We start from the raw sequence: 14916 nt of genomic DNA, 5'->3' as shown, positions 1-14916 counted from the left end.
AATACTATCTTATTCAATTTGGCTCCACTTACACTGACGAGCATCAGTCATGGACCCAAGGCGAGAGCAGACTCAAAAACATTGCTGGGAATTGTGTGTGTGTGTGTGTGTGTGTGTGTGTAACTGCCCATCTGTCTGTACACATGTTTGTCTTTGACTAAGCCTCCCTCTCACAATAAAATCCCCATTAAAAAACCCCTTTCTCATCCTCCTTCATTAAACAGTGTCGAGTAAACAACATAGTTGCCCTGGATACACTCTGCCTCAAGGCATTAGTGGGATAAGTCAATTGAGTCGGAAACTGTTCATCTACCACCCTCCATGACCTCCATGTGGTCGTTCCACATGCTACTTCCCAAGAAAAAGGTAAAATATGTTAGACAATTTGCAATAAACTGTAGAATTATTTGACTTCTTGAAAATAATTCTATAACAAACTGAACCTGTTGTAAACTCTAAAAAAAAGAATATATTTGAGGAACTACAGTAAATTAAAAACTGCACTCTTATTATCCCCTTGTAGTATAAGAGTATCATCCACTTCAGTAATTAAAGGGGAAGTGAAAAGAGGATGTAGATGTGATAAAAAACAGTCTTGCTTTCCTTTCTGTTTCTTCTCAGTGTTCCTCTTTACCGTAACCGTGAAATGAAGCAGCACGGACAGGGACAGATGACATGAGAGGTTTTAATCATTAACTCTTTTTTGTATATTTTTATATGCGCGTGGCTTCTTCTTATAGAGACTTTAAACTACACTTTATACTCAGCAAGAGCTCCTGCTACAAAACATCTGTACAGGTGGGTGCTGTTTCTGCATAATCTCTGCTGCTTAAAAATGGTTACCTGCTTTGTTATTATTTTGTTGCTCAATCAAGAGTATGATTTGGGTAATTTCTAAATTAATTCTTTTGGCCTGGTTTTGACTGCTTGTTTCTGTCTTTTTCATCTTTCATCCTTACGAGTGTATGAGTCACAAATGTTTGGTTATTTTGTCCAGACAAAAAAAATGAGAGTTACCACCGCTATCTTCTGGGCCACGGCGGCCATGTTGGTGACACTCGAGAAGAGCGCCTCGTCCCCTGACAGCTTTGTGGACCGCTCATCCAGGAACCTCTCCTCTGTGCCAGCAGACCTGCCGCCGACAACTGAGTTTTTAGACCTTTCATGCAACCACATACATCAACTTCAGAAAGGAGACTTTAAAAACACCACCCTCCTCAGGTTCCTGAATGTGTCATGGAATAGCTTAGAGAAGATTGCCCCTGAGACTTTTCTTGACACACCTCTCCTGCAGAATCTGGACCTGTCACACAACAGGCTGAAGAACCTCTCGGATCAACTGTACCTGCTACACACAGGGAGCCTCCTGATGCTGAACCTGTCCTCAAACAGCTTTCTTACCATGACCCTTGGGGCTGAGTTCAGTTCCCTTTTGAAACTGGAGAGATTAACAGTTGGAGCAAGTAACATCAATATGGGTGATTTCATAAACATTGCGAAGTTGAAACTGCATACACTGACCATTTCTATTGAGGATGAACTCAGCTATGAAGCGGGCAGCCTGGAGGATGCTCATGCTCAGAGGCTTCAGATAGCCTTCAATGGTAAGCAATCAATGGACCATGACCTGATTGCTGATGCTTTTTCTTTGTATGCAGAAGTGGAGATGATGAATATAGGTCAGACAGGTGGCTACAGAGACCTAGGTAAGGTGTTGAGTGAGAAAGCAGAAATCCACACCTCTCATTTGTACATCACAAACGTATCAATCAACTGGCCAGACTTGACTTTGTTAATCAATGTGGTTCTGCATACATCTATTACACACCTGAGTGCCTCCGATGTGGCCATTTACGAACCACCTTATATTGACACTCCAGTGACCAAAACTTCCAAAATGAAGTCTTTCACCGCCCATCGGGCAGAGGTAAAATTTTTCTTCTTTTCACAGGAGGCTCTATACAACTTCTTTATTAATATGCCAGTAGAGACACTAGCAATAACAGAGACTTCACTCATTCACATGACCTGCCCAAAGTCACAGAGTCCCATCCTCCAACTGGACTTCTCGTCTTGTGCCGTGTCTGACTCTATCTTCTCTGCAGTGTTAGATCAGGAAATTGTTGAATGCAAAAATCTGGGTAACTTGAAGAAACTCATTCTGGCAGACAATAATTTTAAGAATCTCCAGATTCTGAGCAAACGCCTGCACTATATGATGTCCCTACAGTACTTGGACCTCAGCCTCAATTCCATCGTTTATGACGGTTTGTCAGCATGCCAATGGCCACCAAACATCACCCATATGAATCTTTCTTCCAACAGTCTGACAGGCTCAGTTTTTGAATGTCTACCAAACGCAACAGAGACACTAGACCTCCAAAACAACCAGATTTCAGAGGTACCGAAATCCATTTTAAGACATGAAAAACTTTCATTGTTGAATCTAAATTCAAACAGGCTGCGGGTCCTCCCAGGGTGTGATACTTTCCCTATCCTGAACAAGCTCTTGCTAAAATCAAACTCCATTCATGCTCCTTCTCTGAACAAGTTAGAAAATTGCTCCAAACTGAAAACTTTAGATGTCAGTCACAACCCATTCACCTGCACCTGTCCTCTGAAGAGTTTCATAAGTTTAGGCACCATGTCTGAAAAGGAAAGTCACAAAGGAATTCAACTGTTGAACTGGCCACTAGGCTACTACTGCATCTATCCTGAGGATGTCCGAAACTCCCCTCTGACACAAATCCAGATCCCAGAGATCTCCTGCAATGCTGGTCTCCTAGCAGCCACTATCTTGGTCCCAGCTGTGGTTCTGATTCTCACTGTTATGATACTGTGCCATCACCTGGATGCCACCTGGTATATTGGCATGATCTGGCAGTGGACCAGAGCCAAACATCGCGCACGAACAAGCCAAGTCCGACCTGAAGATTTGGTAGGTGTTGAGTTCCATGCTTTTGTGTCATACAGCCAGCATGATGCAGACTGGGTGCACAACTCCCTCCTACCCAACCTTGAAGGCCCTGCAGGAGGACTCAGAATCTGCCACCACGAAAAAAACTTTGTTCCAGGAAAGACAATCGTTGAGAACATCATCAGCTGTGTTGAGAAAAGCAGACGCTCTGTGTTTGTACTTTCGGCTCACTTCATTAAGAGTGAGTGGTGCCATTATGAGCTATACTTTGCCAGCCACCAGCACCTTTCACGAGGCTCAGATAGCATTGTGCTGGTGCTGCTAGAGCCTCTGCCTCAGTACCTGATCCCATCCAAGTACTACCAGCTGAAATCCATGATGACCCGCCACACCTATCTGGAGTGGCCTCAGGACAGAGCCAAGCACAGGTTGTTTTGGGCTAACCTCAGAGCTGCACTGCAGGCAGACCTGCCAAACACACCAGTCACAGAAATACATGAGTGAATGAGGAGGGGATAGTTAGGTTCTGGTTTATGCTTAACTTTGCTTTTTTTTTTTAACCATACAAGTATGAATAAGCTTGCAGAATATTACTGATGTAATAAAATAATAGATTAACTGACTTTTAAGTGACATTTAATGGAAACATTCATGTAAACTAACAAAAAGACCAAGAATATAGCAAAAACAATAAACTTTATCAAAGTATCAAAATGTATTTGATTTTTTTACATTTTTGACTCACATGAAAAAAAACTTACCTGTACCAGCACTGAAGAAAACTACACACATACTGAACTGTGAAAAAGCTGTATATCCAGTGTCTAATAATACAGGTCCCCTTTCAACGTGAGGCTTAGTCTTCTCCTAATCGCTCATTCAAGATAACGACGAGAAGGCAAACATGTCCTTAGCTTTTGAGCATGATCGAGTCAGTGCTAAAACATCAACTAATGACTCGAGACTGGAAAGTCACATGCCTGCTGTCAAGGAAGAGACTGGATGATGATTATTTTCTCATTTATGCAGAATCTGTGAAGCACACTGAGCAAGTTCTCTCCACAGCGTGACACCTGCCTCTCCATGGCCAGACGGAAATCCTCCTTCACTCCTTTGGTGATTCCTCGTGTCACTGTGTGGTGTCTGCAAGAGTCCGAGGATAAAACAAAATAAAAACACACACATTGACAAGATCAGAAATATATTCTGCATTACATGAACAATGCAGTAACAGTCAACACATCATTCATTCAAGTTCCAACATAATAAATCAAAACCACATAAAACATGTCCACAAATGAAATGAGATCAAGTGTTATGAAAAGGCAAAGAACTAAACTGACTGAACAACAACAACATCATCCTCAAATAACAACAAGAGTGATGACCACAGAAAGACAAGAAATGGCTCAAATAAACAAACGCCAACAGGAAATCAAAGAACGACTAACTCTTGATGTAAAATGACAGGCCCAAATTAAAATTGGGGGTATGACAAGCCTTGAAGCTGGTAATGAAGGAAGGTGGGGTAGGCAGGATGGGGACTGTGGGAGGAGGGGCCTGGGGTACCTGTCCATCGTCTGCACCCCTTGTAGCAGAAGGGTATTTAACTCCACCCCCAGGGCGGGGCTAGGGTTCCTGAGGGACAGCAACATTCAACAACTCTCAGTCAGTGAGGGTGCATTCAAGAGCCTACAGCATTTAATGAAGGAGTTTTATTAAAGCTTTGTTTTTGTTACCATAAACCCCTTCTCTTTATAAAGGCCCACTCCATAAACAGCTTTTTAGGTTCAAAGTGAAATCTTCCCCACAGGCCATGTCTACGCAGGTCATCAGTTAATAGAACTGTTCTCTTTAAAAAAACACCAACAGAACGGGAGAGTGCAGAGTCACGATGCCAACTAAATAAGCTTAAATTTAAGGTTGCTTACTTAATCAGCATTCCCTGATTGGGCAAAAGCTCCAGCTGAATCCTTCCTCCTTCTGGAGTACGCAGGTATGCAAACTCCTCCAGCATGTCAATGTCTGAGAAAAATCATGAGCTCAGGGAATCAAACATTGAAAGACAGTGTATACAGTGTATGTAAATCTGTTCAGGTTTTACAGTATAGTGTTAGTGTGAGTGGTTACAAAAAAGGATACTGGTGACATAGTTAAAGAAATTCTCATACTGGAAACTGCCTTGCTGACAGATTTTATCTACTGCCTTTAAAAACAACATCTCCCCCTGTGGCCAGTCATACTGCAGGAGCACCACCACATGACCGAGGGACAGGTCGTCACGGTTGTCTGTGAAGGCTCGAAGCTAAAGACAAAGAGGAACATTGTTCAACAAAAATTACATCTACAGCATATCCAGTATTAAAAACAGACTGGCCATACATAGTGCAAAGCTTGTGTCTATCAACAGTAAACACAAGCTTTCACTTCCTAAAGAGCTTCCCTTTGTACTACTGTCTTTAAGGGCACAGAAGGAACATACAGAAATCACTGGCTGACCGCTAGTACAGTATAGCACATCGCTTAGTTCTGCAAGACACACAGTGTTACATAAAAGCCCACTAAAGTACTTCTCCATGTACCTTGAAGCAGGCCAGCATCAGCTGAAGACAGAAAGGTAACACAGATTTGCTGGTGCAGGGAAGCAACCTCAGGTCATTACCTTGTTAAGATAAAAAAGAGGTCATCAGTTATACATTCCATGTAACATCAATTGGTGTTACTATTACTACTTCTGTTTTTTTGACGGATAAACGGATAAACAAAACAATGCATTGACAGACACACAATAATAGCCCATTTTAGAACATATTTATCTGTGATATAATTAAAATGTAAATATGTCAACAATCCGAATCAGTGAGTGAATTGACGAAGTGTTTACCTTTCCTTGTTTTAGTCTTGACTCTAGTCTGATCCTCTAGAGTCTTTACTGGCTCTTGGTTTGGGGGTATCAGTCCACTGACAACATCAAGCAGCTTCTCACAGGCCATCTGATTAAGAGATAGAATAGAATAGAATAGAATAGAATATACTTTATTAATCCTTTTGGGAAGGTCCCTCGGGGAAATTTGGGAAATGAGGTACATTATCAGTATTCTTTACACCAGACCTGGGCAAAGTACGGCCCGCGGGCCACATCCGGCCCGCTTGCGTCTTCAATGCGGCCCGCGGACTCGTACACACAATAGAAAAAAAAAGAAAGAAAAAAAAAAAAAAGAAGGCATCAAAAGTCAGCTGTCAGCATTACCGGTAACGTCTTTCCAACCCTCCTTGTCTCTTCCACGCTGGTGTACTGCTTCATCCCATCTACTCTTTGTAGAGACACGGTCGCGCTGTGTACACTTTAAAAATGCTGCGCGACTATGCTGAAATGTACGGTAAAGCGAGAAGAAACGCCACGGCGCATTCAGATGTTACCGCGGAGCTGCAGCCGACATCTGCTCTTAAAAAGCTCAGACCTTGTCCAACTTTCAGAGCTTTGGGATTGTTTTTAAAATTAGTTTTAACTCTAATGGTTTTCTTCTGTAAAAATATCTTTACATCATCTGTGCTGCTCTGCACTGTGCGGGAGTGTTTTTCAACATACAACCAGCAACACTCAGTGGACCTGGACACACACAGAGGACAGAGGAGAGAGCAGTAAACACACAGACCAGTTCACATCATCAACTCCCTCCGCCACACATTGATTCTGAGCCTTTTTTCCGCCAATGCGACTTTATAATATCGCTATCTTTCCATTCATTCAACTCCGCGCAACTCTCTCTCTCTCCCTCCCGTCCGCGTTCACGTACACACATAAGCACGGATATGTTCACAGAGAAGACGACCAACGTTCTTGATAATGGAACATCGCACCCTAACTCAGCACAGACAGAGCTGGTAACGCAGCAAACATTATAGGTGATTTAAGGTGAAACGCGGTTGCGTCATATGACAATAGTCACATATGAATAATAACATCAAAAGCTGTTTTATTAATCAGTTAGTTGCCTTTAGTAGTTCCATATATCTGATTATAGTATTTATGCTATTAATGTATTTATGTGGTTATATCACATTATTTATTTTAACCTTTATTTTACCAGAAAATGTCATTTTACAAAACAAGAACAGGCTGATATATGAGGTCAGTGTTGACTTCATATAGTGAAATAAAAACCTTCAGCTTCAGATGTTTTTGTATGTTTTTGTGGCCCTTTGCTTTTCTAATGGAAGTCTATGTGGCCCTCGCAAAAAAATAATTGCCCACCCCTGCTTTACACGTTCCAGTTAGTTTAGTCAGTCACATGCCAAATACTAATATTTTACAAAATACAGGCAATGACTCCAGGCTAGTAAATGAACAATAACCAAAGAACCAAAACAGCAACCTTACTTAATCCTTAACTGCAACGCCACCTGCTGGACAGCTGATGTGATTCCTTTTTTACATGCACACCAATGGTGTATCACATTTTTGCAAAATGACACAAACAAAATATGGAAAAAGAGACATGTGACTCTAAATCCATGTCTCCTGACATCTACCGCCCTGAGCGTATGATTCTGTGCATGTGTTTACCCTGTACTCTCCCAGTGCGTAGTGGCAGGAAGCCTGCTGTATGAGAGCCCTGTGGTGCTCCAGACTGGCCTGACCTGAGGGGCTCTGCTGGCCAGGCTGGGGCTGCTGTACTGCAGCCATCTGGTGCAGGCTAGAGAGGGCTTTACGGTACTGCCCCTGGAGAAAACATGCACAGATATAATCAGTACACAGACAACATGTGAAGCAAATGGAAGGACTATAATGATTAATTTAGTTTTATCTGCTTGCTGTTATCTCATTTTGTCTCATTCCTTAACTAATGTTCAATATAATCAATAAAATTATATAATAGTTTTATCTTTATGTTTACAGACCACAGACAAAAGGTAAACTGGTGCTTATTACAAAAAGAAAAGTATCACAACTCTTACCTGATATATAATCATGTCAGTGAGGAATATTCTGAACCACAGCCAGCTGTCCGTCTTCCACGTGGCACAGATCTTCTTGAACTCTGAGAGAAAAAGATGTTCATTTAAATAATAAGAAATATCCTTCATTGTCCTCTTTATGGTGCTTTAAATACAACTGCATTTAATATAGTAGTTATGGTAACCACTTTATGGTATTGTGACAACACATCTAGATGATAGGGGATAAGTAAACAACATTTTTTTACCAGTTTCTAGACTGTCATGGGAGTGAAGGAGGTCCCAACTTTCTCTTGCTGTGCGAAAGCTCTCTAGAGTCTCTGACCAGCCAGGCATCTCATTCTTGTTCACTAAAATGTGTCGACGGTTTTTCCCCAAACCTTCCTCATCATCTGAGCTCTAGTATGACACACACAGTGTAAATAAAAGTTAAATACAATTCCAATACTAAATTCTAATAAATATAATAACAACACATCACCATCCAGAAAATTCTCCAATCTGTCCTCACCATAGTCTTCTCTCTCCCATCAGCCAGCTTGCGTTTTTTGTGTGCATGTTTCAATGCTCCTCTCTCCAGCTCTACATCATTATACACAGAGCTCAAGTCCTCAACAAGGATCCATGGCCCTGAACTCAATGCATTGACACCTATGATACACATACACATAATTTAATCACAACCTATCATTGATTATCATGAAACTTAAGAATTGGGAACTGTGTGTGCAAAGATAGAATCTAACCCTGGAATAGTGCGGGCTGCACAGCTGAGACATAAAAGAAGGCACTCCGAAAGAGGACAAGCGCAGCACAGATAACCACCTGGCTGCAGCAGCGGGACCTTGTGTCTCCTTCCAGACTGGGTAGGTAGCGACACAGCTCCTTCACTCTCTGCAGCATGTCTGCATAATTTCTACACAGGAAAATACACAAATTTTTAATTATTTTTAGACAAGCACTCCTATCGACTGATGTGAAGGTATGGCTTCTTGCGAAAGTATTCACCACTTTAGCATTTTTCATTCATGCTAAAGCATGTTCAACATAACAGTTTCCATTGCGGGATCAGTCGTTTGTCTCTCTATCATCTATGTAGAATAAATGACACAATTTGCATTTTAATTCCAGGTTTTAAAGAAACAACATGGGAAAAATGCCCAGCACAAGGCACTGTATCTGAAAGTGATGTGTCAGCATCATGTCTGAATAAGCATCTTAGTCTCAACTGTAAAAATAATCTGTGCAAAACAACTCTAACCCACAGTGACAGGCAGAGTGATATACTACCTCTGTCCTTTGTCTCCCTGCCACTCACAGCGCGCTCCAACCACAGCAAGAACATCCAACAGCCTCTCCCAAGGTTCTGCTACTACTGATGATTTTTCTGACAGGCCATCAATCACATAACGCTGAGATCCACGAGACACAGTTGGTGACTTCAGAGTCCCACCTTCCTGAGAACCTGTGCAAATGACAAGATGAACCAAAAACCATGTTGGACAGACTGTAACAGAAAAAAACTGAAATGGAAAACCTAGTATAGGAAAATAACTTTTTACCTTGTATCTGTACATCAGGTGAGGGTCCACGAGTAACATACCCAATGTAAAATTCAGCTGCTTTTAGCATATATTTCTGCATTAGGCTAGCTGGCAGGCGCATGTCCATGTTATTTATGACCAAAGGAAGCACATCACACACTGTAATAGTAAAAAATAGAACATAAGTTTGGTGCAAACAAATAAAAACATTTTTAATAACAGCATTCACTCACCAAAAAGTTTTCTGAAGCAGTTGACGGGAGTCTCCACATTCTCTGATGCCTCTGCCTCCAACAAGGTCTCTCCTAAATTGACCTAATAACACAGCAGATCACTACCATTAATTGTTTGAATGCTACTTGCAGGTCTGAATCTAAAGAGACTTGTATAAATTACATACACCATGTTGGACCACAGACTCTGGAAAGCGTTTCAGCAGAAGAAGCAGCATTTCTGCCTTCTCTAAAGTGTTGAAACACTGCTCCGTGGCTTTCAGCAGCATCTCACACTGCACACGACCTGGCAATGTTTCAAAAAGCCCTGGGGAAAAAACAATACACAGTCTTTGTATTTACAATGCATCCACTGCTATACATTGCACTTCAAGAGTATTAATGTATTACTGTTATGCATAATAATGTGTAATGACCAACAGTAAAACTCACCTCGTAGAAACTGTGTATGCTTGTCCTGAGAATCACTGCGCAGAGCAGCTGTAATGACACTTATTTCACGCCAAACAATAGGCTGATCTGGGAAGTTTAGAAACCTAAAAGATGTACGAAATATTAGTACCTTTCAGTACAGGGTACGGTGCACGAGAACAATTAGTACACTGTTACTTACATGTCATACAGCAATCTTCCCGCTGAAGCTGTCCTCTCTGCATTGCGTTCAATAATGTACATTTCATACTGTAAAAACATAGTAACTTTCAGGAAAAACACGCTCAGAAATATCCCCACATCTATAGCAACTCTACTATAATAAACAAGCTGAGTTAGACGCTTAATGTTACCTGTATGTTGAAGTCTGTAGGGTACAGGGTTCTGGCAGTTATGAGCCAGGCTTTCGCCGCACAGGGATCATCAGAAACCAGCTCCCGGGCTCTTTTCACCAAAAACTCGCAGTCTTTTTGCGCTGACATTTTACAAATGTCCACATCCGCAGCCCTGATTGTGTTTGTTCTTTTAAACGTACTCGGTAGCTAATTTCTAGGACCGCCGAAACCAGCGTTAATATTTAGACAACGGTCTACTAACATTAAACGTTAGCTAGCTAGCGTTAGATTTCTGACTTATTTGCGGGGGCTGCACAACAAACAATTTTGTATAAGTTAATAAACCTATTGAATATGGCAGCTATTTAGATATGTATATATATTTGGTATCTAATAAGGACCTAGCTACAGTTGATAGTCTGATAAAGATAAACCTCTATTTACCGACACACCAACCAACGTTACGGTAATGACGTCAGGTCGTAGTAACATTGACGCTGTTTCCTGTTTTACGACAACGTTCAAGTAATAACCGTTTAGCAAGGCACGCCAAAACAATGCTAAAATATTCGTACGTCGCATATGTTGTGTGTAATAAAACATTTGAGATTTTTTAATCCAAACCGTCCATCGTTTACTTTGTGAAATACAATAAACTTAGTCTGCTGTGTGATGTGAAACTCTCCCCGAAATCAGCCGTAACTACGTCCATGAGCTGTGCGCAGGCGCAAGAGATGCATAGCTGTCACCTGCTGCTGGGGCTGCAAGACACGACCTACAGTAGTGGCCCAATTACCCTGCTAAAAACACCAGTCTACTTCTCAGGGGAAAAGGACAGTGAATAGTATATACGGAAGGTAAAAAACTGAACTGTGAACCCAGCGCTGTCAGACGCTGTTTTGCTTCTTGCCATTCAATTAATACCAATAGTCTCCACCCAATCATCAGTCAGCGCTCGTCCGTTTTGACTCTGTTAATGTTAGCCACTTAGCATGCTATGCACATACTTAGCCGTAGTATGCAGTCGCTATGTCTGACGCTGTGTCCTATATTTTTTGTAACTTAAACATAAATCTGATTGACTGACGTAACCGAACACAGTTAAACTAGCTAAGTTTGCGAACCACCCTAGCATTTCAAAGTGTGGCTGAGGTTAATGCTAGCGTCTGTCAGTGATTGTTTTGATTTGTTTAAGCTAGCCGTTCATTGAGTGAAGCTTAATTTATTGCTTTATGTCTTTAATGTTACTTAGATTAGCCCTTGAAGTGTTCATCAGCCCGTGTACTGATGGCATGTTAAGACAACAAACGTGGCACGACGAGTACGGGATTTCCATTGAAGCAGAGGGCGTGTTCGCCTAACTTAGCTATGTCAGAATATTGGTGTCTACTAATCTTACTAATCGAATGTTTTTATGTGCAGAGTTATCTATAATAGGAAAGGACTATGTATATATATTTATATGCATCCTAGAGGTTGATTTAATCACACTTTATTTGTACAAATTTGGTTTTGACGGTTGTATACAACATGGTACGGATTAACTTCTTTCATAGTATTAATAATGTAATGTAATGTTATGATCATGTCAAAACTGTAGTGTATGTGCACATTTGTACATTACATAAAAGACCAGACTTTGTTGTTACTCACCTCCACCGTGACTTAGCTTGCATTTATCAGTCCGTTAAGTTGTGTAATCTCTCTTATCAGTTGGCACTGGGGCAGCCTGATTGTACAAGGTTTTAGGCAGGTGGCCTAGAATTTAAACTGATCAATTTCACTTACGTTTTGTAAGTGTCTGCTATTTAACTGCAGCATTTTAGGTCCTGTTGTTTTAATGGTTTTAATTGTCTATTTGTTGTGAAACAAATTTTAGTTAACATATTTAGCAAAATGTGCTGCGTTAATAATCTGTTTGCTAACTAAGAACTTACATTGTATTTTACAGAGGCAAGTAGTACTGGTGTGATGCTGGAGGATCCGGCTGCAGTGCACTGAGGCTCCCATGGCTGTTAGCACCATGGACTCTGAGTCAGCACGGACACCTCAGCCCCAGACTGCCCTCACCAAAGGAGGACATTCCCTGCTGCATGCTGGGGCTCTGAGTACCAGATTGGGCCCTCAAGGGAAGCACTATGTCTGTGGTTCAGTTGCAGCTTTTACCAACATTGTGGTGACCTTCCCCATCCAGAAGGTGCTGTTCCGCCAGCAACTGCATGGTGTTTCGGCCACTGAAGCGGTGCAACAGCTCCAGAGGGATGGGCTGAGGAATCTCTACCGGGGCCTGCTGCCCCCGCTGCTCCAAAAGAGCACTACAGTGGCCATCATGTTTGGCCTCTATGAGGACTTCTCCAGAGTCTTACTGGACCAGGCTGGTGGCAGTGGTGTGCCAGAGCTGGTCACTCGAAGCTCCGCTGCAGCACTGGCAGGAACTGCAGAAGCCGTCCTAACACCATTTGAGCGTGTGCAGACTCTTCTTCAAGACCATCGGCACCATGGGCGCTTTAACAACACAGCCCACACCTTCCGGACACTTCTGACCGAGTACGGTGTCACAGAATGCTACCGTGGCCTTGTGCCTATACTCCTCCGTAATGGGCCTAGCAATGTGCTCTTTTTTGGGCTCAGAGGGCCCATTAAAGAGCAGCTCCCGGAAGCTACTAGCAGGGTCGGTAACTTGGTTAATGATTTTGTATGTGGAGGGGTGTTGGGGGCAGCGCTTGGCATCATGTTTTATCCATTGAATGTGGTAAAATCAAGGGCTCAGTCTCAGGTTGGTGGAGCCTTCCAACCTTGCAGGGCTGTGCTGTTAACAGTCTGGAGAGAGAGGGGTGGTAGCCTGGCCATGCTTTTTAGAGGGGCCCACCTCAACTGGCACCGCTCACTCCTGTCCTGGGGGATCATCAATGCAACATATGAGCTGCTGTTGAAGCTCCTATGAGAGGAGGGATGGAGGAAGAAAATTAGAGTGAGGAAGAGAAAGTATTTAAAGAGAAATACCTAAAAAGAGGAATGGAGTCAACTTGAAGAGGGAAATTGCAAAGTTAAGCCGACTCAGTTGCTGTCTGACATTGGTGGCGCAACATGAAAGACAGCAGGGAGGTTGCACTTCTGACAGGGGCCAACAGTCAGTGTAAGATAACCACCTGCCATTGTTAGTTTTTAGTGTTGTCAGAGTATTAAAAAAGAAGACACACACTTCAGCCTATACAACTACCATACAACTTGTGTCAGGGTCCAATGGAAATGCCCTTGTTTGTTCTATGTACAAAAAAAATGGCAGGGGCCGGGCAAGCAGAACTTTTCCTTCACAGTTTCAAGGAAAAGTCACTTGACTGAATTAAGTGTTTTCTAGGAGAAGCTGTTTCTTTGTATGTGCTGTGTGCTGTGGTGTTTGGATGACAGTATCCATCTGTTTGCTTGATCCAGAGCAGTTTACCATGAGAAGCTAACAATTTTGTGCTTTTGACCATTCAAATTACTCAAGAATCTATTGTCAAGTAATCCACAGTTTCCTGCTTTCTTATTATGCTCACTCTCTACAGGTACATGACAAAAAAAATAAGAAAGTGTAATGAAATTGCTGAAATCAGTATCAGTACTGCGCATATTCATGGAAATGTCAACGAAACAAAATGTAAAAATGACCTTTTTTCAAAACAGTTTGTATTTTCACTAAGAATTTATTCACTTTGAACTGTTTTGTCAAATGCTGTTGGTCTGTTGTCTGAAATGCTCCAGAGATGGTGTATTGTTGAGTGATTCATATGTCAGTAAAACATAGTTACACCCAGATTTTGTCCATTTTTAAAATTCATTGGAAGAGAAAATATTTAATTCAAAGTCATTCAGCAAAAAATATGATGAATATTTACACTATCGACTGCTGCTGAATTTGTTTATTTTTGGACTACTGCAATTTTATTTTGGATAAAACAAAGTGCCCCTCAAAGCCAGTTTTTTGTTAAATGTCTTATTTTATTCATGGCTCTCTCTCTCTCTCTCTCTCTCTCTCTCTCTCTCTCCCTATGCTCACACTTAGATATTTCCTTTCCTTACGCTCGTTCTCCTCTCTGTCTGTAACATCTGTTGACATAATGGGCTCAGATTTCAAGCATGAGTAGATGCAGTCACCACACACAGCAGCTAATGCTGGGTACGACAGCCCAAAGAGGAAAGGCATGCTGCTCGGACACTTGAGAGAGAGAAAGGGCTGAAGAAGAGTAATGGTACTGAGAGAGGACAGGGGCAGAGGGTAATGTTCAGTGGCACAAAAAGCTCAAGCTGCCATGTAAATGGATCATTTGGTGTATTTATTCATTTCTTTTCTTTTGGTTTCTCTTTTGCTTGTCCAGAGTGAACTGTGTTTCATGAGATGTTTTTGTCCCCTGAGGAGTTTCTCTTTGAAAGCAAGACTTTTTATTCTGTTTTAAAAGTGGGATAGCCTCTCTGATATTAAACGATGCTGTTTGTCACTTTCTTGAAGCACAAGT

General features: G+C 41.8%; 3 protein-coding genes across 6 annotated transcripts; 2 read left to right on the top strand and 1 right to left on the bottom strand.

Moving 5' to 3' along the window:
* Positions 1-632: 632 nt before the first annotated feature.
* tlr1 (toll-like receptor 1) lies at positions 633-3472 on the top strand. Its single transcript, XM_028415915.1, has 2 exons — positions 633-798; positions 998-3472. Exons 1-2 carry the CDS (start codon positions 718-720, stop codon positions 3419-3421), a joined length of 2505 nt encoding a protein of 834 aa, XP_028271716.1. The 5' UTR covers positions 633-717; the 3' UTR covers positions 3422-3472.
* Positions 3473-3536: 64 nt separating this feature from the next.
* ints10 (integrator complex subunit 10) lies at positions 3537-10888 on the bottom strand. 4 transcript variants are annotated; one of them, XM_028415917.1, is made up of 18 exons: positions 10439-10888; positions 10267-10334; positions 10086-10189; positions 9821-9960; positions 9654-9735; positions 9439-9579; positions 9167-9341; positions 8623-8792; positions 8388-8527; positions 8125-8275; positions 7877-7959; positions 7485-7640; positions 5802-5910; positions 5500-5579; positions 5060-5222; positions 4849-4942; positions 4369-4555; positions 3537-4060 (listed from the first exon to the last, which is right to left on the bottom strand). In XM_028415917.1, exons 1-18 carry the CDS (start codon positions 10565-10567, stop codon positions 3935-3937), a joined length of 2298 nt encoding a protein of 765 aa, XP_028271718.1. In that variant the 5' UTR covers positions 10568-10888; the 3' UTR covers positions 3537-3934. The 4 variants fall into 4 exon arrangements, with proteins under 4 accessions (XP_028271718.1, XP_028271719.1, XP_028271720.1 ...); XM_028415918.1 differs by having other exon boundaries at positions 4418-4555; XM_028415919.1 differs by having other exon boundaries at positions 4487-4555.
* Positions 10889-11123: 235 nt separating this feature from the next.
* slc25a51b (solute carrier family 25 member 51b) lies at positions 11124-14218 on the top strand. The gene is made up of 2 exons (XM_028417089.1): positions 11124-11277; positions 12372-14218. Exon 2 carries the CDS (start codon positions 12429-12431, stop codon positions 13362-13364), a length of 936 nt encoding a protein of 311 aa, XP_028272890.1. The 5' UTR covers positions 11124-11277; positions 12372-12428; the 3' UTR covers positions 13365-14218.
* Positions 14219-14916: the final 698 nt, after the last annotated feature.

Source organism: Parambassis ranga, chromosome 10, assembly GCF_900634625.1.
Source record: "Parambassis ranga chromosome 10, fParRan2.1, whole genome shotgun sequence".
NCBI classification, from domain to species: domain Eukaryota; kingdom Metazoa; phylum Chordata; class Actinopteri; family Ambassidae; genus Parambassis; species Parambassis ranga.
Note: the sequence above shows the minus strand (reverse complement) of the source record. Positions and strands in the feature narration are given on the sequence as shown.

Bases quoted from the DNA above. Each gene is read 5' to 3' on its own strand.
- slc25a51b (XM_028417089.1), top strand. From the start codon at position 12,429: ATGGCTGTTAGCACCATGGACTCTGAGTCAGCACGGACACCTCAGCCC.
- tlr1 (XM_028415915.1), top strand. From the start codon at position 718: ATGCGCGTGGCTTCTTCTTATAGAGACTTTAAACTACACTTTATACTC. The intron at 799-997 runs GTGGGTGCTGTT...TATTTTGTCCAG, and splicing joins GCTACAAAACATCTGTACAG to ACAAAAAAAATGAGAGTTAC.
- ints10 (XM_028415917.1), bottom strand. From the start codon at position 10,567: ATGTCAGCGCAAAAAGACTGCGAGTTTTTGGTGAAAAGAGCCCGGGAG. The intron at 10,335-10,438 runs GTAACATTAAGC...ATGTTTTTACAG, and splicing joins CTACAGACTTCAACATACAG to TATGAAATGTACATTATTGA. The intron at 4,943-5,059 runs GTATCCTTTTTT...GATTTTTCTCAG, and splicing joins TTTCTTTAACTATGTCACCA to ACATTGACATGCTGGAGGAG.